At 55.8% G+C, this 24,907-nt stretch overlaps 2 protein-coding genes across 8 annotated transcripts in view; one reads left to right on the top strand and one right to left on the bottom strand.

Annotated features, from left to right (window-relative positions):
- The window catches only part of IL34 (interleukin 34), a 75,403-nt gene extending 73,758 nt beyond the window's left edge, over positions 1–1,645 (top strand). For both annotated transcript variants that reach the window (XM_032284428.1, XM_032284429.1), the window contains exon 7: positions 180–1,645. In XM_032284428.1, coding sequence (XP_032140319.1) covers positions 180–370 — 191 coding nt within the window. In that variant the 3' untranslated portion in view covers positions 371–1,645. The remainder of the gene's footprint in view (positions 1–179) is intronic.
- The window catches only part of MTSS2 (MTSS I-BAR domain containing 2), a 24,720-nt gene continuing 1,131 nt past the window's right edge, over positions 1,319–24,907 (bottom strand). Inside the window, exons 2-15 of one of the 6 annotated variants that reach the window (XM_032284422.1) lie at positions 21,068–21,129; positions 20,902–20,975; positions 20,133–20,217; positions 19,926–20,017; positions 19,768–19,842; positions 19,461–19,469; positions 18,402–18,559; positions 17,954–18,061; positions 16,937–17,034; positions 14,437–14,659; positions 5,507–5,581; positions 4,969–5,145; positions 4,662–4,827; positions 1,319–4,535 (exon numbers count right to left, since the gene is read on the bottom strand). In XM_032284422.1, coding sequence (XP_032140313.1) covers positions 3,763–4,535; positions 4,662–4,827; positions 4,969–5,145; positions 5,507–5,581; positions 14,437–14,659; positions 16,937–17,034; positions 17,954–18,061; positions 18,402–18,559; positions 19,461–19,469; positions 19,768–19,842; positions 19,926–20,017; positions 20,133–20,217; positions 20,902–20,975; positions 21,068–21,129 — 2,175 coding nt within the window. In that variant the 3' untranslated portion in view covers positions 1,319–3,762. The other 5 variants (XM_032284425.1, XM_032284424.1, XM_032284423.1 and 2 more) reach the window with 5 other exon arrangements.

Genomic DNA, 24,907 nt, shown 5'->3' with positions numbered 1-24,907 from the left:
CAGGCCAGCTGGTAGAGCCGGCGTCCTCCCGGGCATACCGTCTGCTCCCCAGGGCTACAGGTCATTTCTGGAAGCCAGGATGGGCCCTGGTTATGGGGGGACAAGCACACGTGGCTTGGTTTGGTGGGGAGGGTGGTCTTGAGCACTGCTATAGTCTTTTTTTTTCCTATCCCTTGCAGGTAAACAAAGCTCCATCCTAAACTGGCAGGACTGTGAGATGCCGAGTCCTCAGTCCTATAGCCCAGAGCCCTCATTGCAATGTGCGGCCACCCAGCTGTATCCTCCGCCTCCACAGCCCCCCAGCTGCTCTCCTCATTCCACGGACTCAGCAAGGCCGGTCAGGACACAGAGCAAGGGCCTCTTGCCCTGAGCAGCCTGGGTGGTGACTGCAGATAGGGCAGCCAGACCAGCTCCCCCAGGAGTTCAGCTGGGCCTGAGACTTTGAGGGGTGCTGATGGGAACCCCTCCTGGGAATGATGTTCTTCCTTTGAGGGGGATTCTTTGCCACAGCAGGGCTCAGATTACTGCCTTCCATAACTGTCATGGCCTCACCTGGAGCGGAGGGGACCTGGGGACCTGGGGACCTGAAGGTGGATGGGGATAGAGCATCTGGCCCCTCCTGGCACTGCCCTCACTGTCCCCCCACCTGAAGGGGGTGCTGAGACTCCCGTGACCTGCAGCAGCGAGGGCACAGCCATGGGTTGCAGAGGAGACAGGCAGCATGACGTGGTCATTCTAAGACCTCCCCGCTAGCCTGGCAGACTGGGGAGTTCGGGGCAGAGGCCAGTGCCAAATGCCATATCTTGCCACAGTGGATGCTCTTCCAGTTTCTTTTTTTTATTAAATGTCCTGCTTCCTTTGGTTTGCTTTGCATCTTTGGAGGTGAACCTGGAGAGGGATGGGAGGCGGCCAAGTGCAGGAGGTTGGGGGGCGGGTTGAGGATTCGATTTGGAGTGGGTGGAGCCTGCCCAAGGGACGCGGGATGAGAGGGGTGCCAGGGACAGAGTTTTGGCCCTGCCTAGCCCAGGGGCCTCTGCAAGCCTGTGTTGGCCAGGAGGGAGGGAGAGGTGTTGGCCTGGCTTTGACCGTTGCCATCCTCCCTCCATCTGGCTGCCCTCAGGCAGCCTCTAATAGGAACACATGGGAGGTATTTCAGAGACCCAGGTCTGGCCCTGGCCCCCACATGGAGATCTGAGATCCTCTGGGAGCACCCCCCCACCCCGGCCCCCTGCAGTTGGGCTCTGGGGTGGGAAAGGCGAGGTGTGGGGATGAGGTGGGGGGGCAGCGGCAGCCCAGGGACACCAGGCAGAGGCAGGGGTGTTAATTACAGTACACCTTTATTAATACTGGAATCTTCACAGTGCATCTGTTACTTGTAGCAGTGACTATTTAAATCAGGGGGCGGATGGTGTGGAGGGGGTAGGGAGGAGAGGAGAATTTTTCCAAAATCTGACAGAAAGAAAAGAAACAAAATGGTTCAGATGGGTGGCGGGTGGCGAGGGGGAAGGGTGAGTAGGAACCAGGAGGGCTGCCTGGGGTTGGGGGGAATAAATTAAAAAAGGAACAAGTTAACAACAGCACCAGGAAAGTTACTTCAGTCAAAAGACGCTTTTGAAAAGCATGTTTCTCTGTACAAAATGAGAAATAAAGGAACGTAAAGAAGTCCCTCAAACCAAAGTTTGTGATGTGGGATGGTGGGCTCGGATCCCAAGGTGGGTGGGCCTACGAGGTGGTTGCTAAGATGACAAGAGAGCGGGGTGGTCTCGGGGATGGTGTCGAGTATGTACAGCCCCCAGGGCTCAGAGGGGAGGGGGATGGGAGAGCTGGTGGGGGCTGTGCCACGCAAGCCCCCCTCTCTGGGAAGCCCCTGCCTCCCTTCCCATCAGGACCTCTGTAGCCCAGGCCTGCCCACCCACTGCCCCTCACACTGTTCCCGCCACATCCTGAATCCTGCTCCACCACCCACCTGCCTCAACAAACCCCCGCAGCCCTGGGGAGAATATGCGGCAGAAATTCCACCCGAGACTCCCCAGACTGGTCACCTGCTCTCCTGGCCCCTAAAACCAGGGCTCTGGTGTTGGCCTGAGCTCCACAGGCTGAGTGCTTGCCTGGCCAGGCAGTTCTTGGACACGGTGACTGACAGGGACCGTTCTCCATCAGTTCCCTCGGAGGGGACTCTGTCCATGTCGAGGCCTGCTCGGTGCCTGGACCTATCCGGGGTCCCAGCTCATGGCACAAGAACTCCCAGGAGCTCAGGCCTGGGGGGCTCAGACCCAGCTCCATTCCATCAAGACCAAGACTCTCCTGATCCCCAGGTAGGACCCCACCCTGGGCCCACGACGTCCTCTGAGCCCTGCTTTCCCTCCTGACCTACCGGGCCACCAGGACTCCCTCCGCTTGCCCTAGGCTAACATGCTTTTACCTGCGTGACTTGGTGCGTGGGGTGGGGCAGCCTTGCCCCTCCCCCCGACCCCGCTGCCAGCGGAAGCCTGGACTATAGTGGGGGCGGTCCTGGGATGGCATCTCCTCTGGCAACAGAGAGTCAAAGCCAATCGTCCCAGCCTCGCTCCCTGACCTGGGCTTGCAGCCGGCTCACACAACAACAGACAGGCCGGGGGCCCGCAGCCCTATTTTGGCTATCCTCAAGATGCTGGAGAGAACAGTAACTTCCCCCCCACTTTGGGGGAGCCATGTCCCTCCCTTCTCCTCCTGCCACGGAACCACCAGGCCACTGGGGGGGCCCTGTCCCTCAGGCACTCCCAGACACACACCCTGTATCGTCCCCTCACCCCACACACAGTCCTCATCCACAGTCAGCTCCATTTTATTACATCCATCAAATGACCCCACACCACCTACTGCTCCAGTCCCCACCTCCACAGGTGGCTGAAACTGTGACCCCCAAAGTTAAAGGATTGATGTGGCCAATGAGAAGTGGACATCTGAAAACGGTGCCTTCGTGGCTGACCAATGACCCCAGGGCCTCCGTCCTCCTAACCCTGTTGCCCTAGTTCCCCAGGAGCTGCCCTGGCCCTCACTCCCGCCAGCCTCACGGGGTGGTGGGGGGCGAGGGGTGGGAGCCACCACAGGGCCCCCGAGATCCCCTAAGCAGCCCCGGGTTTCCTCCCTGAGACTCGGCATGGGCCCTGGAGGTCCCTTCCCCCATGGTGGGGCCTGGCCTCCCAACTCCAACCTGTTGCCCCCGCCCCCAGCAGACATCCAGCCCAGCACGCACCTGGCCCCTCCACAGCTGACCTGCTTCTCAGAGGGAGAAGGTCCTGGGAGAGGCAGAGAGAAGGCAAGAGGGGAGGGGGGGCTCAGGCACGGGAGAGGAGAGGCCGGCATTCTGGGAGGAGCTGAGGCAGGGCCGGCCCTGGGGCGGCCGGGATGGTGAAAGGGAGGCCAGCCCAGCCCCTCCGTCGTGGGCCGGCCCTGGCTCTGGTGCTCATGGGTACGGAAGTGGCAGGGCACGAGAAGAGGAAGAGGAGGGGCAGAAGAGCATAAAACAGGCCCCAAACGAGGCACGAGGCCCGTGCCCCAAACGAGGCCCAGGCTTGCAGGCTCCCTCCTGGTGAGGCTTGTTAAGAAGTTGCTTCCCGTTTAAACGCTGGAATCCAAGCGAGGCGTCTCTTTCCTTCAAGCGGCACCGCCCCTGCCCTGGCTCTGTCCTCTCTCCAGGCTGGGCCCTCGCTGAGTGCCTGCGGCTCACAGACCAGGCCACCTCTCACACCAGGGCCTGAGAGGATAGGGAGGGTGGCGCCATCATAAGATGCGGGGCGCCGACCTGTCGTTGGTGACGGTCCTGCGGAGCCGGACCCCACGCCGGATAGCCACGAGCATGTCTTCGGCTGGGGGGTCGCTGGTGGCGGCAGGGGGCGGGGTGGGCGTCTCCTCCGTGGGGGTGGCCGACAGGGCGGTGGGGAAGGGGAACTGGCCCTCGCCCAGTGCGTGGGCGCCCGCCACCAGCTCCCCCAGCTTCTCCACCAGGCTGTGCCGGTTGGCCGCCAGCTGCTGCTGCTCGTCCTCGGCCCCCGCCCCGGGGTACCCGGCTGCCTCTGCGGACGGGCTGCCCCAGGCTGTGTTGGGCAGGCTGAGCCTCTTCGGGGAGGCCTTGGCGAGGTCCGGTGCCAGGGGCGAGGCGGCCTCGTCGGTGTAGAAGACACACTCCTCGCTTCCCGCCCGCGTGGGCCCCACGTAGCCAGGTGAGTCAGGCACCGTGGGCGTCTTCACAGGGACGATGGGCGGCCGGATGGGGATGGGGCCAGCGCTGGACAGGGCGCGGCGCACGGTGGGCTTGGTGGAGGGCGTGCGGCGGATGGTGGCCACGCCGGGGGGTGCGCCCGAGGGCAGGCCGGTGGCCGTGGGCAGCCCCGCGGTGGGCAGCCCGGCGGTGGAGGCGGGGCGCTTGGTCTGGATCAGGCGGCGGTAGTTCTGGGCGATGTTGCTGTTGCGCGGGATGGTGGATGACTTGTCGAACTCCGTCGGGCCCTCGCTGTCCGCATCCCCGTTCACGGAGTAGCAGTCGTAGTCGGAGCCTGGGGGCACGGGACACAGTGAGGCCGGGGCGCAGGTGGCCCCTGGCCCCCAGCCCAGCAGGGTAAGCACGGAGGGGGAAGGAAGGGGCTCTCCTGAGCGTCTCAGTCCCAGCCCCACGGGCCTGCCTTGGGAGGGAATGGTGTCCTCGGAGCAGGAGGGCGTGGTGGTCTGCGTGCTGTAGCCGCTGGAGTACTGCAGCGAGTCCCGGCTGCTCTTCTGGTGCTCCAGGCTCAGGCCGCGTGTCAGCACCATTGCTAGGTCACTGGCTGCAGGGGACACCTCCTCGCCATGCTGAGGGTGAGAAATTGCACCCCCAGTCTCCTCTGCCCAAACTCCAGGCAGCCCAGCCCGGTAGTTGGAGCTGGGCCTGAGGCCACTGGCTGGGCCTCCTGACACTGACCTGGGAGTGAAGTGGGGCCCTGGCCGGCCTACCTTGGCTGCGATGGTGGCAGGGGACATCCGTGGTCGAGGTGCTTCTTCCCCGCTGGGGCCCAGGGTGCCCCCACTGGCAGGCCCTGGCTCTGTGTCTCGCAGGAGCTCCACTCGGTCCTTCCTCCGCTGCAGAGTGGCACCTGAGGGCTGCTCATGGGAGCCAACCTTGGACCAGTCCTGCAGGGAGGGTGTGGCAGGTCAGGGGGCCCCTTGGCCCCACCACCTATGGCCTGGGGGCCCCTCACTGTCACTGAGGCTCAGGGTGTCCAGGGCTATCAGGGTCCTCTGGTTTGCAATCACAGCCAAGGGCAGAGCATGGAGTGTGACTGTGACTCCTCAGTCTCACCAGGCCCAGGGGTTAGATGTGGCTATGGGCAGGGCCTGCAGGAGGTGGCCAGGTGGCCTGTCTCTTGGGGACAGGTGGTGTTGTGTGCACCCCTGGCTGAACCCAGGCCCTCTGTGTGGTGATGGCAGCAGGTGGAGAGGGCATGGGAGGGGCAGCTGGTGACTGTCCTGGGGCTGGGCTGGGAGCACTGACCGAGGTAGGGGAGCTGCACTCGCTAACGGACTGGCAGGTTTCCGAGGCCTCGGAGGATGCGGAGCTGGAGGACTTCTGCCATGCAGAGGCCAGCAGGCAGTTGCAGACAGACAGGGACCAGCGGGTGGCGAGGAGGAGAGGAGAGAACAGTTCTGGTCACAGAGTTGGCATGCAGGGATGGCTCCATTCAGCGCCTTGCCCAGTGCCCACACCCCACCCCTGTCCCAGGGCCACGGCTGCTGAGCATCTTCAGCAGAACGCAGCAGCCCAGAGCGCACACAGTGGGCACTGACCCACCCGACAGTCCAGCCCATGACCTGCGCATTTTAAAGACTGACCACAGGACTCACTGCTGATGGCCTGGATATGGCCAGTGAGGGGAAAAAGACTAAGGGTGGTAGCTGGGTGTTTGGTCTGAGCAGTTGGGTTGATGGTGTCACAGTTTTCTCAGACAGAGGACACACGGGGAAGTGTGAAGCCCTGGGTGCCACGCTGAGCGCTGAACTGAGCTGCCTGTGAGGTCTTGTGCATGGATGCAATGCAGGCCGTCGTATTCACAAGCTGGAGTGCAGGAGAAGTTGGAGTTGGAGCTGTGAATGCAGCAGTCTTGGGGTGGGATGAGGCCACCTGGCAGCGAGTGCAGTTAGACAGGATTTGAGGGCTAGGCCTGCGGCTGCTGATGGGCACAGCTGGGAGGAAGTGAGTCCAGTAAAGGAGAGCAACGGAGCAGGCAGAGAAGTGGGAGGAGAACCATGAGCAGGTGATGCCCCACAAATCAGGAGAGCCTGCAATGCAGAGCAGGGGACCCACTGTGCTGATGCTGCTGGGGGGGGGGCATCCGCTGGGGGTACAGGGTGTCCATGTTGACCCCGAAGAGAACTGCCTCCAAAGAATGGGGTGGGAGAAGCCTGTTTTAAAATGGACTGAAGTATGAAAGGGACACACTTGCTCTGGGCAGTGGGGTGGGCTAGGTGTGCTGGGAGGCCTGCCACTCCTAAACAACTACAAAGAAAGAAAAAAGCAAGGCAGATATAGGCCCGTGAACTGCTGAGCATGTGTGATGGGCAGGGTTCCCTGGGGCAGGCGCCGGCTTCAGTACAGCAGTGGGGACATGGAGCACGGTGAGGGTGAGGCATTAGCCTAGGAATGAGCCAAGGTAAGCCAGGGCAGCCCCCTTCCCCCAGCTCTCGGCATCATTCAGATTTAGATCCCCAGATCTCCTGCAGATTCTAATGAACCAAGATCACCAAGATAAAAGGAAAGCAGGCACCCCGTGAGGATGTGGAGGAAATAACAAGTGCAGACTTCTGGCAATATGATGGGTAGGGTAAAAAACTCTAGATTTTTTAATGATCGCCATTCTAACTGGCATGAGATGGTATCTCAATGTAGTTTTGATTTGCATTTCTCTGATGACCAGTGATGATGAGCATTTTTTCATGTGTTTGTTGGCCTCATGTGCTGGGGAGAGACAGTAAGGGGAGAGATGCCAGATGTAGGTGATGGGGAGGAAGGCAGCAGATCACACTGCCACGTGTGTACCTATGCAACAATCTTGCATGTTCTTCACATGTACCCCAAAACCTAAAATGCAATAAAGTAAATAAATGGGGGAAAAAAAAACTCAATGGATCACTATTTACAAGTGACATAATAATATATGTAGAATATTAAAAAGACTGTACAAATTATTACAGTTAGGGATTAACATTGTAACCAGATTATTGGAACAAAGTCAGAAAAAGACAAATTGAATTTCTAAATACCAGCAGCTAACAGGCCAAAAAAAAAAAAAAATCCCCCTAAAAAACCAAGTTAATTATAAAAATGTCAATATACACACCAAATACCTAGGGAAAAAAATTCCAATGACAGAGATGCAAGATCTTTACATAAAAACTACAAAACAGGCTGGGCATGGTGATTCACGCCTGTAATCTCAGCACTTTGTGAGGCTGAGGTGGGCAGATTACATGAGGCCAGGAATTTGAGACCAGCCTGACCAACAGGGTGAAACCGCATCTCTACTAAAAATACAAAGATTAGCCGGGTGTGGTGCTGCATGTCTGTAACCCTAGCTACTTTGGAGGCTGAGACACGAGAATTGCTTGAACCCGGGAGGCTGGGGTTGCAGTGAGCTGAGATTGTGCCACTGCACTCCAGCCTGGGTGACAGAGCACGACTCCATCTCAAAAAAACCCAATAAACAAAAACCTCTACAAAACATGATTGAGAGCAGGTAAAGCCTAAACAGATGGAGAGCTATCTGCAATTCCATTCACATCCCAGGAGCTTCTTTTTTTCTTTTGATGGGAACTGACAAGCTGATCCTAAAAGTTATATGGAAATGCGAAGGGCTGAAAATAGACAAACTGGTACCAAAAAATAACCAAGCTAGGGGACTTCTATGACCAGATACAAGATTTTCTGCAAAGTCTAGCCATGCGCGGTGGCTCACACCTATAATCCCAGCACTTCGGGAGGCTAAGGCAGGTGGATTGCTTGAGATTAGGAGTTTGAGACCAGCCTGGCCAACATGGCAAAACCCCAATACAAACAATACAAAAAATTAGCTGGGTGTGGTGGTGCGCTTGTAATTCTAGCTACTCAGGAGGCTCAGGCATAAGAATTGCTAGAGCCTGGGGGCAGAGATGGCAGTGAGCCAAGATTGCACCTCTGTACTCCAGCCTGGGGGACAGAATGAGACGGAGTTTCACTCATGTTACCCAGGCTGGAGTGCAATGGCGCGATCTCGGCTCACCGCAACCTCCGCCTCCTGGGTTTAGGCAATTCTCCTGCCTCAGCCTCCTGAGTAGCTGGGATTACAGGCACGCACCACCATGCCCAGCTAATTTTTTGTATTTTTAGTAGAGACGGGGTTTCACCATGTTGACCAGGATGGTCTCGATCTCTTGACCTCGTGATCCACCCGCCTCGGCCTCCCAAAGTGCTGGGATTACAGGCTTGAGCCACCGCGCCCAGCCGAAAAAAAAGATTTTTTAATAAAGTTATAATAATTAACACGGTGTGGCATTGGTATAAGGCAGACGAATCAGCAAGCAGGACAGAATGCCAAGTCCAGAAATAGCCACACACTGGGGAAAAGAAGATACTATGCTCCAAATGTCTATGTCTCCCCCAAATTCCTCTGTTGAGATCTTGACCCCCAAGATGAGGTACTGAGAGGTGATTAGATCATAAGGTGGAGCCCTGACGAATGCGCTTAGGGATCTTATAAAAGAGGTTTGAGGGAGCTGATTCGCCCCTTCCGCTGTTGAGGACAGAGCAAGAAAGTGACATCTATGAACCAGAAAGTGGGTCCTCACCAGACACTGAATCTGCTGGTGTCTTGATCCTGGCCTTCCAGCCTCCAGAACTGTGAGCAAAGCATTTCTGTCATCTAAGCCACCCAATTTATGGTATTTTGTTATGGTGCTTCAAATTGACTAAGACAGATTTTTTTTTTCAATATACTGTCCTGGGTCCATTGGATATCCATATGAAAAAAAGGACCCCTACCTCACACCACACCCCCCCACACACACTCTCAATTCCAGATGAGCGGTAGATCTAAAGGAAAAGGGCAAAACCAAAAGGGTTTTAGAGAAAAATCTCTTTGTGACCTTGCAGTAGGCAAAAATCTCTCAAGCAGGACACAAATAGCACTAACAATTTAAAAATGGATAAATGGGACTATTTTAAAACTAAGAACTTCCGCTCATTAAAAGACCCCCACCAAGAGAATAAAAAGGTACCCATAGGAGAGAAGATAGCCAATGAGGAATTTTATCTGCAATACCAAAAAGTTCTATAAATCAGTAAGAAAAACATAGATGATCCAGTAGAAAAATGGGCAAACAATTTAAAAAGATCCTTCATGAGAGAAAATATCTAATGGCCTTTAAAAGTATGAAAAGGTAGCTGGGTTCAGTGTACACATCTGTAGTCCCAGCTACTCAGGAGGCTGAGGTAGGAGGATTACTTAAGCCCAAGAGTATGAGGCCAGCCTGGGCAACATAGCAAGATCCTATCTCTTAAAAAGTATGAAGAGGTGTTCAATCTCATTAGCATTAGGGAAATGTAAATAAATATACAGAAAACTACTACCACTATGCATCCACCAGAATGGCTAAAATGAAATCAAGATAAAATGCCAAGGGCTGGTGAGGATGTGGAATAGCAATGAACTGTCATAATCTTGGCCAGGCTAAGTGGCTCAGGCCTGTAATCCCAGCACTTTGGGAGGCTGATATGGGTGGACTGCCTGAGGTAAGGAGTTTGAAACCTGGCTGGCCAATGTGGTGAAACCCCATCTCTATTAAAAATACAAAAATTAGCCAGGTGTGGTGGAACACACCTATAATCCCGGCTACTCGGAAGGCTGAGGCAGGAGAATCACTTGAACCCCAAAGGTAGATGTTGCAGTGAGCTGAGATTGCACGACTGCACTCCAGTCTGGGTGACAGAGTGAGACTCTATCTCAAAAAGAAAACAAAAACCAAAAACCAAAACCAAACCAAACCAAAACAAACAAAGCAGCGTCCTAACCTTGCTAACAAGAGTGTAAACTGGTATGAGCACTTTGGATTACTGTGTGGTAGTGTACCTATCCAATCTGAACATGTGCACATCCCATGACTTTGTAATTCTGCTCCTAGGTATGTGCCCCACGGAACTGTGCACTAGAACGTTCACAGCACTGTTAGCAGCATCATAGCCAAAAAACTGGAAACTATGCAAATGTCCATCAAAATGGCTAAATTATATATTCGCACAATGGAATGCTATATAGCAATGAGCATGGTCTATATCTCTACCAAAAACATGGATGAATCTCATAACCATAGCTGAGCAAAAAACAGCCAGATATAAAAGATACTTAGTATATGATTGTATATATACATGTAGAAAGGATAAAAAGGGCAAAACTAGGCCAGGTGCTGTGGCTCACGCCTGAAATCCCAGTGACTTGGGAAGCTGAAGTGGAAGAATTGCTTGAAGGCAGGAGTTTGAGACCAGCCTAGGTAACATAGTAGATGGCTCTCAGAGAAAAAAATTAGCCGTGTGTGAAAGTGCACACCTGTAGTCCCAGCTCCTTGGGAGGCTGGGACAGGAAGACCACTTGAGCCCAGGAGTTTGAGACTGCACGGAGCAAGGATTGTGCCACCATACTCCAGCCTGAGTGACAGAGGGAGACCTTGTCTCAAAAAAAAAAAAAAAAAAAGTCAAAACTTGTCAAGTTAGCGGTTACCCTTGGGCGTGTAGTGACTTAAGAGAGCACTGGTGGCTTCATGGGTGATGGTTATCCTGCTTATGTTCTTGTTCTTGGTGTGCTTAGAACATTTCAATAAAAAAGTTCGTTGGCTGGGCATGGCGGCTCACGCGTGTCATCCCAGCACTTTGGGAGGCTGATTCTGCTGGATCACCTGGGGTCAGGAGTTTGAGACCAGCCTGGCCAACATGGTGAAACCCCGTCTCTGCTAAAACTACAAAAATGAGCTGGGCGTGGTGGTGCGAACCTGTAATCCCAGCTACTTGGGAGGCTGAGGTGGGAGGTTCGCTTGAACCTGGGAGGCAGAGGTTGCAGTAAGCTGAGATCACACCATTGCACTCCAGCCTGGGTGACAGAGAGTGAGACTCTTTCTCAAAGAAAACAAAAAAGTTCCTGAAAGACTGGTTGGTAATGGGCTATTTAAGACATATTTATGAGTCTGCATTGATAAAAACAAAAATTAAATAGATAAATAAATGGAGGAGAAGAGACAGATCTTTTTATAGTAGAATCTCAATTAATAAACGGAGGAATGATGGAAATAGAAAGTCACCTATTTTAACAAGCGAGAATCATCAGTGGATGCCAAAATTGGTGGGCAAAAGTACGAGGAAAAGCAGGACATTTGCATCCTCTCAAAAGTATCCCTTCATGGGATAGTTTATTAATTTATTAATTAAAAAGGAGGAAACCATGACTCCAGTGGAGAAACGTGGCACATGCCACCTTCACCACAGATCAAGGTCAACAGCACTAGTCACATGGCACAGTGACATCGTGCAGCATTCAGGATGCACCAAGATGGGGCAGTCCACTTCTGTGATACTCTTGCCAAAACTCTGTGACTTGTACTTCTGAATGAAAAGACATCAGATCAGATTTAGAGGCAAATCTAAATATCTGATTGATATTCTTCAAATGTATCAAAGTCATGAAAAACAAAGAGGGACAGGTTTGAGAAACTGTCACGAGCAAAAGACACTGAGGTGACACCAACATGAAACACTGTGTAGGGTCCTCGCCGGGCGCGGTGGCTCACGCCTGTAGTCCCAGCACTTTGGGAGGCCAAGGCAGGCAGATCACCTGAGGTCAGGAATTCCAGACCAGCTTGAGCTACGTGGTGAAACTCCGTCTCTACTAAATACAAAAAAATTAGCTGGGCGTGGTGGCACATGCCTGTAATCTCAGCTACTTGGGAGGCTGAGGCAGGAGAATCGGTTTGAATCAGGGAGGCAGAGGTCGTGAGCTGAGACTGTATCACTGTGCTCCAGCCTGGGTGACAAGAGCGAAACTGTCAAAAAACAAAAAAAAACCAAAAAAACCAAAAAAACTCCCATCTGTAATCCCAGCACTTTGGGAGGCTGAGGAGGGTAGATCATAAAGTCAGGAGTTTGAGACCAGTCTGGCCAACGTACTGAAACCTCGTCTCTACTAACAATACAAAAAATTAGCTGGGTGTGGTAGTGTGCGCCTGTAATCCCAGCTACTTGGGAGGCTGAGTCAGGAGAATTGCGTGAACCCAGGAGGTAGAGTTCGCAGTGAGCTGAGATGGTGCTATTGCATTCCAGTCCAGGCAACAGTACAAGACTCCGTCTCAAAAAAAAAAAAACAAGGAAACATTATGTAGGGTCCTTTTAAATTGGGTCATGGACCCCTGGACTGGCAGAAGGACAGGAGACAGAAAACTGGCAAAAATAGAAAAACAAATGTAGATTACTTAGTATTATACTAGTGTTTTTTTTTTTTTTTTTTTTTTTTTTTGAGACGGAGTTTCACTCATGTTACCCAGGCTGGAGTGCAATGGCACAATCTCGGCTCACCGCAACCTCTGCCTCCTGGGTTCAGGCAATTCTCCTGCCTCAGCCTCCTGAGTATCTGGGATTACAGGCACACACCACCATGCCCAGCTAATTTTTTGTATTTTTAGTAGAGACGGGGTTTCACCATGTTGACCAGGATGGTCTCGATCTCTTGACCTCGTGATCCACCCGCCTCGGCCTCCCAAAGTGCTGGGTTTCTTGGTTTTAAAAATGTTTTTGGTGGTTACGTAAAGTAAGATGTCAACATTGGGAAAGACTCTGGGAAGGGTATAAGAGAACTCTACATATTTTACAATTCTTCTACAAGTCTAAACTGATTTCAAGATAAAAAGTTAAAACAAAAACAAAAAAACCCTCTGTGGCTAGGTTAAATAGCAAAAAAGAAAAAGTAGTATTTTTAAATTTATTGATTGGAAGATAAAATTGAAGAAATGATTCAGACTGTATCTGGAGAAACAAGGAGATAGAAACTATGAGCTAAGAGATGCGTAAGAGAGAGAGGCGGCCATGCATCCAGCCAGAATCCCCATAGGGGAGAATAGAAAGAATGAAAGTGGGAATAAAGATTAATGGCTGGTCAGGCATGGTGACTAACGCCTATAACTGAAGTACTTTGGGAGGCTGAGGCAGGCAGATCCCTTGAGCTCAGGAGTTCAAAACCAACATGGGAAATGAGGCAAAAATGCCGTCTCTCCTAAAAATACAAAAATTAGCTGGGCATGGTGGTGCATGTCTATAGTCCCAGCTGTTTGGGAGGGTGAGGTGGAAGGATCGCTTGAGCCTGGGAGGAGGAGGTTGCAGTGAGCCAAGATTACGCCACTGTGCTCCAGCCTGGGAGACAGAGTGAGACCCTGTCTCACAAAACACAACAAAACAAAACGAGATAACGACTGAAAATTCCCGGAACAAATGAGAGACATGAATACAAACCAAGAGATGTTAAATAAAAACAAATCCACGTTACAGACACACTGTGGCAAAACTGAAGAGAAGGCCTAGACGTGCCCAGAGAGAGACTGAGATTCTTCAAAAAGCAGCATCGGTGTGACTGACAGCAGGCCTTCCAACCAGTGGTGGAAGCCAGAACACGGTGGCAAAAATGCCTTCGCAGTGTGGACAGAAGATAACCGTCACCCCAGGACAGTGTCCCTGGCAAAACTAACTTCCAAGAAAGAGGATGAAATAAAACATGTTTACAGCTAAACAAAAACAGAGTTTACCACTACAGATGTATGCTAAAAGAGTTTCTAAAAGGCGTTCTTTACTTCAGAAAGACAGAAAATAGACTTTGGAGAAATAATGTAGCTTATAGTTTGAGAGGGAGTGGTTGACAAGTAAAAAAATACACAAGAAGCGCCTTAAACTTTTCAGGAGGTGGGGCTGTGACTTTCTAAGTGTGCATGGTGAAATTTCAAAGTAACCTATAAAATAAAAGAGATAGGATATAACTTACAATGCAGTAGAGGGGAAATTAGAGAAAAGGAAAAACAAAGGCAAGGACTCAGGACAAATAGAAGAAAGCCAGAAGTCCAAATACGTCAGTAATCATAATAAACAGAAATAGGCTAAAAATGCTAATTAAAAGATGGAGGTGGTCAGACTGGATAAAAAAAGAAAATCTAGACATCATGCTGCTAACAAGAGACTCATTTAAAATATAAAGATAGGTGAACTTAAAAGCAGATATAGAAAATGATAATATAAATACTGAACAGAATGAAGGCCTCCGGGCCTTCAGGCCAGTCTCAACAGCGATAGTGGCCCCACATGTGACTTGCCTGATGCTGGCATAAGGCTGCAGCACCCCACCCTGATTGACCCTCCTAATGCCCCCTCACCTGGCTGGTGATGTCTGATGGCATAGGCGAGGGGGGCTTGGAGTAGGTGGCGTCCTGGGAGACGAAGCCAGAGTCATGGGAGGAGACGCTGGAGAGGCGAGTGGTGGTGGTGGCTGGCTGCGCCAGGCTGCGGTAGCGACAGGTGGAACTGGGTGAGTATGTTTGGGCACCCCCAGGCCATGGGGCTCCGCCACCCTTGGCACTGCTACTGCTGCTGGGGGCACTAGGGGAGTGAAGGAGGAGGGCACAGCAGCCAGACAGGGAGACAGAGGGGTGTGTGTTTGGGAGGGGGTGACAGACGAGGGTGGGGAAAAAGGTGAGGGGCAAAGGAAGGAAAAGACAATGTCAGACTAGGAGGTCCTGAGACCCAGGTACTACAGAGGAGCTGTGTTCTGGGATAGTGTGGAAGGGGAGGGCCAGAGCAGGGTAACCCCAGTCCTAGTGCTGAGGGGAGCCATGGTCAGGGAATGCCCAGGGTGAGGCAACCTCTTTGCCTCCTATTCTGCCATTAGGAACAGCTGTTTGGGCCGGGTGCGATGACTCAGTCCTGTAATCCCAGAACTTTGGGAGACCAAAGGTGGGTGGATCACTTGAGGACAGGAGTTCAAGACCAGCCTGGATAACATTGCAAAACCCCCATCTCTACTAAAAATACAAAAGTTAGCTGGGCATGTTGGCGGGTGCCTGTAAATCCAGCTACTTGGGAGGCTGAGGCACGAGAATTGCTTGAATCTGGGAGGTGGAGGGTGCAGTGATCCAAGATTGCGCCACTGCACTCCAGCCTGGGTGACAAGGCAAGGCTCTGTCCCCCTTCTGAAAAACAAAAACCACTTGTCCTGTGTGGGCATGGTGGCTCATGCCTGTAGCCCCAGCACTTTGGGAAGCTGAGGTGGGTGGATTGCTAGAGTCCAGGAATTTGAGACCAGCCTAGGCAACATGGTGAGATAGATCCTGTCTCTACAAAAAATATGAAAATTAGTCAGGTGTGGTGATGTACAGCTGTAGTCCCAGCTACTTGGGAAGCTGAGGCAGGAGAATCGCTTGAACCCGAGAGGTTGAGGCCACAGCGAGCCATGATTATGTCGCTGCACTCCGGCCTGGGTGACAGAGCGAGACCCTGTCTCACATAACAAATCAAAAACCAAAAAACCCACCAAAAAACCTATTGGCTTTGCCAAATATCTTAATCTAGATTCTTATATCCTAAAGAATATATTTATCACTGACAACCCCCATTAAAAAAAATAGGTTAACGATGGGGAAACTGAGTCACCAGGCATCAAACAATTAGAGCCAGACACAAGTCTGATCATTTCTAACCCACCTTCTCAAAAGTTGGTATTTGCCATCCAATCCTAACTGGATATAGATGTACCTAGCATATGGTGATGGTGTGTCTGGGGACAGAGCTCACCTTCCTGGTGGGTCCTGCACCCACCATCACCCTCACCCTCTCCATTCCCTGAAGGGTGTCTGGCCCTCTGTGGCTCACACCCTGAGCACAGCAATTCAACCCTTGGGCAGTGTTCCTGGCAATGAAAGTTGCCTTCTCCCTGAGCATCACCCTGAAGCCTTCCAGCCTCTGCCCCGCTCATGGCTGTCCCCTGCAATCAGACACTTCACCGTGGATGGCCATCCACCCAGGGTCTGAAGAGCCTCAGAGGGCCCTGGGCCCTCCTCTCTCTGAGGTAGTAGCTGATCGCTGTGCCTGGCTTCTCCCAAGCCCTGGATGTCCAGCCAGAGTGATTCTGGGAAGAAGGGTGCCATGGCAAAAGGGGAGCCCCATCAGCACGTTGCTCTGTGCTCACTGCCCTTCCCACCCAAGGAAGGTCCCTTGATCCTAAGCTTGGTTGGTGACTGCGAGATCCTTGGCCTCTCCCCAGCTCTGCGAGGTCCCGGCGTCAGCCTGGGTCAAGGCTAGAACTGTGGCAGCTGCCCCCATGGGAACCAGCTCTTAAGAGCCAGCCAGGCTGAGTGTCCTATACCTTGTGGCTCCAGCGCACGTTCCCAGAAGCCTTCCCCATCCCTCCCTGATCTTCTCTTCCTATGCGCACGTTCCCAGAAGCCTTCCCATCCCTCCCTGATCTTCTCTTCCTATGCCCCACACCATGCTGGGCCTGGCAGAGTCCAGTGGTTAAATGCCGAGACTCCACACGTCAGTTTCCCTTTCTGTGAGATGGCGATAATGTACCTGATAGAATAGTGTTAGGATTCAATGAGAATGCATAAAGCACTTAGCACAGCACCTGGCACGTAGTGGATGCTCCATAAATGAAGCTGCCGCCGCCCCTGCTCCCTATCCTGCCAACAAATGCCTGTGCCAGTAGCAGTCTTGGGATGACAGGGCACATTTTCCCTCTACATATGCAAATTCCTCAGATGATGTAAAAGTTGTGAATTTTGAGGCCCTGAAGTAATTTCTGATGCAGCTTTGCTGGAGCGTCCCCAGTTCCTCTCGGGATACTGCCCCCACACCCCCGGGAGTCCCACCCCCACTGACCTGCACATGCTGGACTTCCGGGAGCTGGAGCTGCTGGGTGAGGAGGGTGGGGTCTGGTAGGACCAGCTGTAGTCTGAGCCCTTTAGGTCTTTGATTACCTGCACAGGGACATGGATTGGCGGGGGGGGTCACTGGAGGCAGCCCCTGAGAGCTGGTAGGGCTAGAAGCCCCCTGACTCTCTTCCCAGTTGTGGACCACACCCTGGAAAACCCCAGGAGGCTGAAGCCCCCTCCCCCAGCCTTCCCCTAATTTGGGGAACAGGGAGACATGGGGGTACACTCATGCTCCTCCGAGCTCCTTCAGCTCACACACACTGAGTAGAGATTCTGAGCTGACCCTGGCCCCATGGGGGTGCAAGTTGCTCCTGTGCCTCCCTGAGTCTGTTTTCTCCTGTGCCTCCCTGAGTTTGTTTTCTCCTGTGCCTCCCTGAGTCTGTTTTCTCCTGTGCCTCCCTGAGTCTGTTTTCTCCTGTGCCTCCCTGAGTTTGTTTTCTCCTGTGAATCGGGGCCACCTGTTCCTGTCTGAGTGGAAGATTCCCTGACATAATTTGGCAGATGCTGGGCATGCAACAAGTGCCTCTGGAGTGTGCTGCCCTGCAGGCTGTGGGTGGGACCGGTCTGCGTGGAGTGGGAGCAGGGCTGGCGAGGGGGAGAAGATGGCCAGGTGTGCCTGGGTCTAGGGGAGGGGAAAGGGTTTCTGGGCACGAAGGGTGGAGGGGCGTCTCTAGGTTTGGCAGGTGGTCTGCACAGGTGGAGCAGGGCAGGCAGACTCGGCTTGGCTGCACGGACCCAGGACTTTGCACATCTGCTCTGAGTCTGAGAACGCCACTGGCCGGGGCATACGCTCCCCAACCCGGGCAGGTGCTCTGGGATGGCCTGCAGTGGTTGTTAGATGGGGTCTGGTCTTGTGCCCTCAGCTGCCTCCCCCAAATGTCATCCCCCTTTCCCCTCTACTTTTCCTAACCTAAGGCAGCCCATCTTCTCCCTGCCCCTGCCCCCGGCCCAAGGGCTCCCACACCTGCTCGCTGGCGGGAGGCAGCTTGTGGGGTTCCGCAGTCAGCACCACCAAGTCGTCGATGATGCCCTGCAGGTGGGTGATCTCTCCCAGCATGGTCAGCTCACCATTCTGAGGAAGCAGCGAGTCAGTCCCACCGGCCCTGCCGCCCGCCCACCTGCCCGCCCTGGAGAAGCAGGTCTTGTCAGGCCTCTCCTCTCTCACCCTTTTTTGCTAACGAATGCTGCTTGGGGCTGGTGCAGGCGGGGCCCACACAGCCCGGAAGGCTGGCGTGGTCTTTCCAGACCAAATCAGTACACGGGGAGCTACGAGACCTGCCTTTGGGCCAGGAGCATGTGGCCTTGATGCTCCTAGCCAGGGAGTGCTGAGAAGTGACCTTTCTTGTAGGTCAGAAGGTCAACCCTGGGCCCAGCCCACCCCTCTGGGGTCTGCGAGTCCCCAGGAGCCCCACCACCACAGGCTGCAGGAAAGTGATGAAGGTGCAGAAGCGGCCCCGCTCCTCGATCAGTGCCCGGCGCACGGCCTGTTTCTCCGTCTCCTCCAGCAGCAGGTACATGTCGTTGACGTCCTGTAGGGCACTGTCCAGCTGGGGCTGCAGGTCTCCTTTCCCTGGAGGGGTGGGGAGGAGAGGGCTTGCTGGGGATGCCTGCCTGGCTTGCCACACCCACAAATGGCTCAGACCCTGATGGCAGCATCCCCCGGCCATGGGGCTGGGTGCTGCCCTGGGGCCAGGGACTGGGGAGGGCAGTGGGGACTGTGCAGCTTGTGGAAGGGCTAGTCCCATCAAAGCAGGCAGAGAAGACAGACACACGCACAGGAAAGATGCCAAAGCTGCAATGCCACTCCAGATCGGGGCACCTCCAGGGAGGCTCTTGGAGCCCAGGAGCTCTGCCCACATGGAGCCTCGCTGGCCTCCACTCAGGGCCCGGGATGATGCCCCACACCTCATAAGGTTCAGGGAGTTGGGACAGAAGCGGGACAAAGAAGAGTGTGGGGCTCAGCTGTAGGCCAGACCATGGGGACAGGAGTCAGGAGAGCTAGGGTTGGGGCTTAAGGGCAGGGAAGGGGGTCTGTCTCAGTGTGGGTCCCCACTCAGCTCAGGGAGCAGTGCACACAGACAGCAACAGCGACACAAGAAGCAGCGAGAAAGACAGAGAGAGGTGAGAGGATGATGCAGAGGAGACGATGAGATGGCAGGTGTGGAGGTGACAGGTGAGGACACAGGCCAGCCTGGTGAGGGTGGGGCAGCCAGGGCCTGTGGCCCCACCCCACCCTGGCCAACGCCTCCTGGCCTGGCAGACTGACCCAGCAGTGGCCCCAGACTCATCCCTGGCCAGGGGCCCTGGGGGCCCCAGGGGGACTGTGCCCCAGGCCCCTCCCTCGTGGACCGACCGCCTTCCTGGCTTCTCGTTGGCCCGGAGAGGTTCCTTCCAATGGCCCTGAGCTGAGGGAGACAGACAAATGCGACAAGGACGGGAGGAGCAGCTGGAGGGACCGACATTTGACTTACCAAGTAGCTCTACAGGAAGGATGTGGGAGGAGAGGAGGAGAGACAGAGAAAGAAAGAATGTGTGAAAGACGCCGGATGGACAGAGCCACTCCTGGGGCGGGGCTGCCTGGGCCTCCTGCTGCCTCCCAGAGGGAGGTTCTGGACCAGGTCTGGGGGGCAGGGCGGCTCCCTCTGTCCCACCCAACAGGTTGGAGGGTCCTGCGTCGGGGACAGCGCCCCTCTGGCCAGGATGGGGCGCCCCACGGGGCGGCGGGACTGTGGAGGGGGGCCACGGGGCTGTGGCTTGGGGGGCCGCGCTGGGCACTACCTTTGCGCGCCTTCTTTTGCAGCTTGAGTGTGTCGGATGACTTCTTCTTGATCTCATGCCGGGCTCGTTTGTACTCTGGGCAGAGGGGGAGAGGGGAGCGCTCTAATGGGGTCCCTGCGGAGTGGGGGGCAGGAAGCCCAGCCCCTCGCCGCCCCCACCTTTCGCGTGGTCCTTGTCCAGCTGGTTGGCCGCCTTCTTCCAGTCCTCGATGCGCTCCTGCAGCGGGTTGATGAGGCTTTCCAGCAGCGCGCTGTGGAGGGCGGGCGGGGGCGCTGGTCAGGGCCGTGCTCCCCCGCGCCGCCCCCCCCCCCCCCCGCCCCCCCCCCCCCCCACCGCCGCGCTGCCCACCCGCGGCGCGCACTCACTTGGTGAACTGCCGCAGCTTGGTCTCGATGCTGCGGTGGCGCATGCACATGCGCGTGAGCGCCGAGCCGATGTCCCGCGTGGCCCCTGGCGAGGCAAGCGCGGCGTGGGAAGGGGCCAGCCGGGGCCTGCGCAGTCCCGGCCTCGGGCCAGGAGGGGGCGCCCTGCCCCCACCAAGCCGCAGTCCCGCCGGCCCGGGGTATTCCGGGCCTCTTCCGTCTCCACTAGCTCTTCCTCCGCCATCCCCAGCTGGGAGAGGTGGGCGCCAAAGACCGTTCCAGGAGCGGGCCAAACGACCCTCCAGGTGTGCCCAGATGCAGGTGTGGGAGTGCAAGCATGCCCAGGGCCCAAAGGAGCAGGAGCCCCAGGTCTCTGCCACTCCGACCAGTGGGCAGAGGAGGCGCCAAGCCTAGCGGCGTGCTCACCTGCCCCCGCGTGCTTTCAGAAGGGCACGCGGGCACGGGTGGGAAGAAGCCCTAAGGAGAATCTCTGTGAGGAAGGGGGACCAGTGTGGCTGGGGGGTGGTCACTTGAGCAGCCCACAGCAAGAAGGGAATATCCGGGGAACACTCCTGTTGCCACTCACCCACTCTTGCTTGCATGCCTCTTGTGATGAGGGGCTCATTCTTTCCACGACCAGCCCATTCCATTAAGGAACGGAACTCAAGGTCCTGGGCTTGGCATCCTCTCCCTGGCCCATCCTCTACTCTGCCTTTCCAGCCTCCAGGCCCACCCTGGGGCACCCCCAACCTCCAGCCATGCCCCTCCCCACCTCGGGTGTTGGTGGCCATGTCAGCCACTTTCTGGAAGGCATCCAGGAAGGCCACAGCAGCCAGCACGGTGGTCCTGGGGAGAGGGACAATGGCACAGATGGTCAGGGGGTGAGGGTGCTCTCTCTGCCTGCCCCTCCCCTGTGGGGGTACCCTGGGCCACCTCACCTCAGCTGGGAATGCAGCTTCGTGGCCTTGGAGTTGAAGTCCTCCCAGATAGGGTAGGAGCTCTGCCGGCAAGATGGGAGAGGAAGTCAGGTTCTTGCAGCCCTGCCCCATGGAGAGGGAGGCTCTGGGCCCTCTAGGAGGGCGGAGAACCAAGGACAGGCATGAGCAAGGCCTGTCCCTGGGAATGGGCACCTTTGCCATGCTCTGCCTCCCTGACGCCAGGACGGCTACCCTATGGGCTACAGGGTGTCCATATCCTCCCTCAGGGGAAACAGAACAGGAAGTAAGTTTCTGTCGGGCAGGTCCTGTCCCCTCGGCGTTTCCCAGGGCCTGGCAGGGGATCTGGGCTGAGCCCAGTGAGGGGCATCGTGTTTCTGAGACACATGCCTGGGACAGTGGCACTGACTGGCCCACCAGAGCAGAGGTACAGTGTGGAGGGCAGGGCTGAAGGCACACCAGGTGTAGACTGGGGCCTCTGAGGCCCCCACCCTGTGTCCTGGAAGCTGCCATCCCAGGCTAGCAGCCGTGGCTCCCAGGGCCGAGGAGGCTGTGGCTGCTGCAGGGCCCGGCCAGCCTGCCCGGGACAACCAGGCCCTGGGCTGAATGGGGCCTTGTGCAGCCAATAGAGCCACCTTTCTCCACCCCCTTCTCCCCTCCCCTCCTGGGGAAACAGTGTGGCCTTTATCCCAGGCTGGCCCAAGGCTCCAAGTTGGGAGGGGGTTTCCCAGTGGGGAGATCGGACTCCTGGCGACTGAGCTGTCCAGCCTGATTATGGGGCTTTTCTGGCTAACGTGTGCCCTGGGGTCCTGGAGAAACCTAAGCCCTGGCCCAGGCGCCCTGTGGTGGTCTTGCTCCTTGAAGGGGAGCCCTGGGCCGGCCAAACCCCAGCCCACAGGGTCTGCTGACCCTCCCTTTTATGTAGGATGGGGCACTGGAGGCTGGGACTCTTCCCAAGGAAAGGGGAAAGCGGAGTCCCTGGCTCTCCAGGGCCTCAGAGGGAGGCTCTGCCCAGCTGCAACCCAGGAGTGGGCTTGGGCTGGCCCTACCAGGCTAGGAGAGTTTGCAGGGTGAGAAGGAGACAGGGTGGCTTTAGGGGACCTCAGAATCTCCCTCCCCTCCCAGCCCACCCAAACTGGTGTCCAGAGAAAGCAAATATTTGCAAAGTCCACAGAGCTTGAAGCAAGAGTGGGGAAGCTGTGGGTGGGCTGTCCCCAGGCGGGCACAGCTCAGGGCAAAGTGGCCTGGGAAGCTGTTCTTAGCCATCCCAAGGAGTGGACTCATGCCACCGTGCCTGGGTACCACTGGGGGTCTTCGAAAAGGGGGCACTTTCCCACCGCCTAGACCCCCACCCCACCTAACCTTGAAGCCTTACTAAGACCTCCCTCCAGGGAGTAGAGAAGTTGCTAAGGGCACTGGGGGCTCCAGAGCCAGCTGTCCTGGCACCAGAAACCTTCTTAGCTCCTGAGCAGCCCTGGGGCAGACTCAGAGATTAAAGCCTCTCCCCTGGGGAGGGGACAAGATGGGGCGCAGGGGAGGCCAGCCATTTTCCCTTCAGCAAATGGACCCAGGTGCCTCAGTCTCTAAGGACCTGGACCCGCCCCCCTCCCCACGGTAACCACATGAATGACCCCAGAGACAAGGAGGCTACGTCTTATTTGTTTATATCTGCCTCTTCATGATAGGTCAGTTTCTCTGATTAAAAGTAAGAGACATGGCTCCAGCAGCTGGTGCTCCAGGACCAGCATCCTCAGCCTTCACCTGAGACAGGCCCAGGCAAACAGCCTTCCCAGCAGCCCCATGAGATGACTACCACAACTGCCCCCATTTCATGGACAAGGAAACGGAGGCCTGTAGAGGTTAGCTCATTTGCCCACAGCCACAGGGTGGCCGGGTCAGGGCCTCATCCTATGTCTGCATGGTCACTGGAAGCCAGGTAGAGGGACTCCCTTACAATGCAGGGAGACAAGTACTGAGCGTCAAGGTTGGGGAGGCAGCAGTGACTGCCGGGATGCGAGAGAGACCCAGTTCCGCCCCAAGCACAGCGGCTGCTCTGGAGTGGGGAGGTGAGGGACTTGTCACTAGAGGCTCCCAAGTGGATGGGGATGAGGAGGCTCTGTCTGTCCCGGCATTGGCTGTGGTTCAGATGTGGAGTATGGGTGAGCAATCCAGCCTCCAGTTCCAGGGAGTGGGCTTTCCAGGGGCCCCTGTGCAAGGGCCTGTCTGAGCCTCATTTTCTTCACTTATAAAATCAGGAGAGGAAGGGCACCTGCCCCACCAGGCCAGTGTGGAGACTGAAGCAGACTGCCCAGCCAGCATCATGCAGTGCCCAGCACACAGTAAGTGCTCAGTTAACACTGGCTAACAGTAAACAAGTCCTGCCCTCTGCCAGGGGCCCCTAGCAGAGGCCTGGTCAGGCCTATGTGTTCAGGTGACACATGTCACTCTTGAGGGCGTGGGTGAAGAATATGACCCGATTTTCTGGATGGGCCAGCAGTAAGTGGAGGCCCTATTCACCTTGCTGAAGGCACCGTGCCCAGGCTGGGGACCTTGGGCAAGTTGCTGCTCCTCTCTGGGCTTCAGTGGGCAGCCTGACACCAGCAGCCATCTGACCTCGGCCCCTGCTCAGCCCAAGGTCAGGGCCTCCCAGAGGCCCAGGGGAGAGGGCTTTTGTGGGGCCTGTGGAGTCGCTCACGGGGCAAGCTCAGTTTCCTCAATCCGGCTGCTGCTGGCTGCCTTCCTCTGCGGAAGCCCTGCTGCTCAGGCCACCGAGAGAAAAACCAGAAGCTGCCCTCCAATCCAGGCGATCAGCCTCCAGGTGACCCGTCCCCTCCTTTGCCCCTGGTCATGGCCCCTGAGCACATGCCTGTGTCATAGTTAGGGGCACACCTGTCTTGGCATCATCCCAGGTGAAGCCTTTCCTGTTTTGCCTCCACATGTCAGCAAATCCTGCCCAATGTCTGGCTTGAACCTCTTGCTCTGATCTGGGCCCACTTCTGTCTCATCCCAAAGTTCCTTGCAAATTGGCTAGAGAGGGAGAGAGATGGTCTGCTTTTGTGAGCAAAATCTGCTGCTCCCTGCAGTGGTTGCTCTGAGGTTGCCAATGGTGGTGGGTGGTGAGGTGCGGGAAGGCCCATCCTTAGCCAGCCCTGGGATCAGCCAGGGGAGGGTGGTCTGGGTGGCCCAGTCCCTGACAGGATCCTGGAGCCAGGGCTGTGATGTCCACAGGGCAGGTGGGGACTGCTGTGGACTGAGGGGCCCGGATGTATAGTTGCAAGAGATGGGGGCCCCCGGGGGAGTACACCATAAGGGGCAGGGGGTGGGGGTCATCTACAAGCTGCTAACTGGGTAGTCTCAGGCCAGGCTGGCTTCAGGCCTCTTCTGGGGGCAGGGATCTGGCAGCTGTCCCTGGGGCTGTTGTCCTGGCAGCACCGGGAGCCTCGACCTTCAACCTGCCAGCAAACCCCACCCCTCACGGGGCCTGTCCCAGCAGCGCTGTGCTGGGTGGCGTCACCCCCATCCCTGGCCTGGTGGGATTCTGTGTTGTGCACTTGAGAGTGTGCAGTGGTGGGCTGTGGAGGTGGGGGCCCTTGGGAGTTTCTGTGGGGTGCCTGCTCCTTCTTCCTAGGGTAAGGAAAGGGGGCAGGGCAGGAGGGCATGAATGCTGATTCCTGGTCCCCATCCTGTCACTGGAGCTGGGCCCTCTCTGCCTAGTCAGCCTAGGCCAGCCTTGCCAAACCTTGTCCTCGTTTGGGGAGAGGAACCCACTAACTCTCAGGAGGAAAAATGGGGGCCGAGGTCAGGGGCAGGGTCCAACAGTCTCCTTAATGACCTTGAGCCATT

Source organism: Sapajus apella, unplaced genomic scaffold (assembly GCF_009761245.1).
Source record: "Sapajus apella isolate SASKATOON/1434 unplaced genomic scaffold, GSC_monkey_1.0 scaffold15, whole genome shotgun sequence".
NCBI lineage: Eukaryota > Metazoa > Chordata > Mammalia > Primates > Cebidae > Sapajus > Sapajus apella.
Note: the sequence above shows the minus strand (reverse complement) of the source record. Positions and strands in the feature narration are given on the sequence as shown.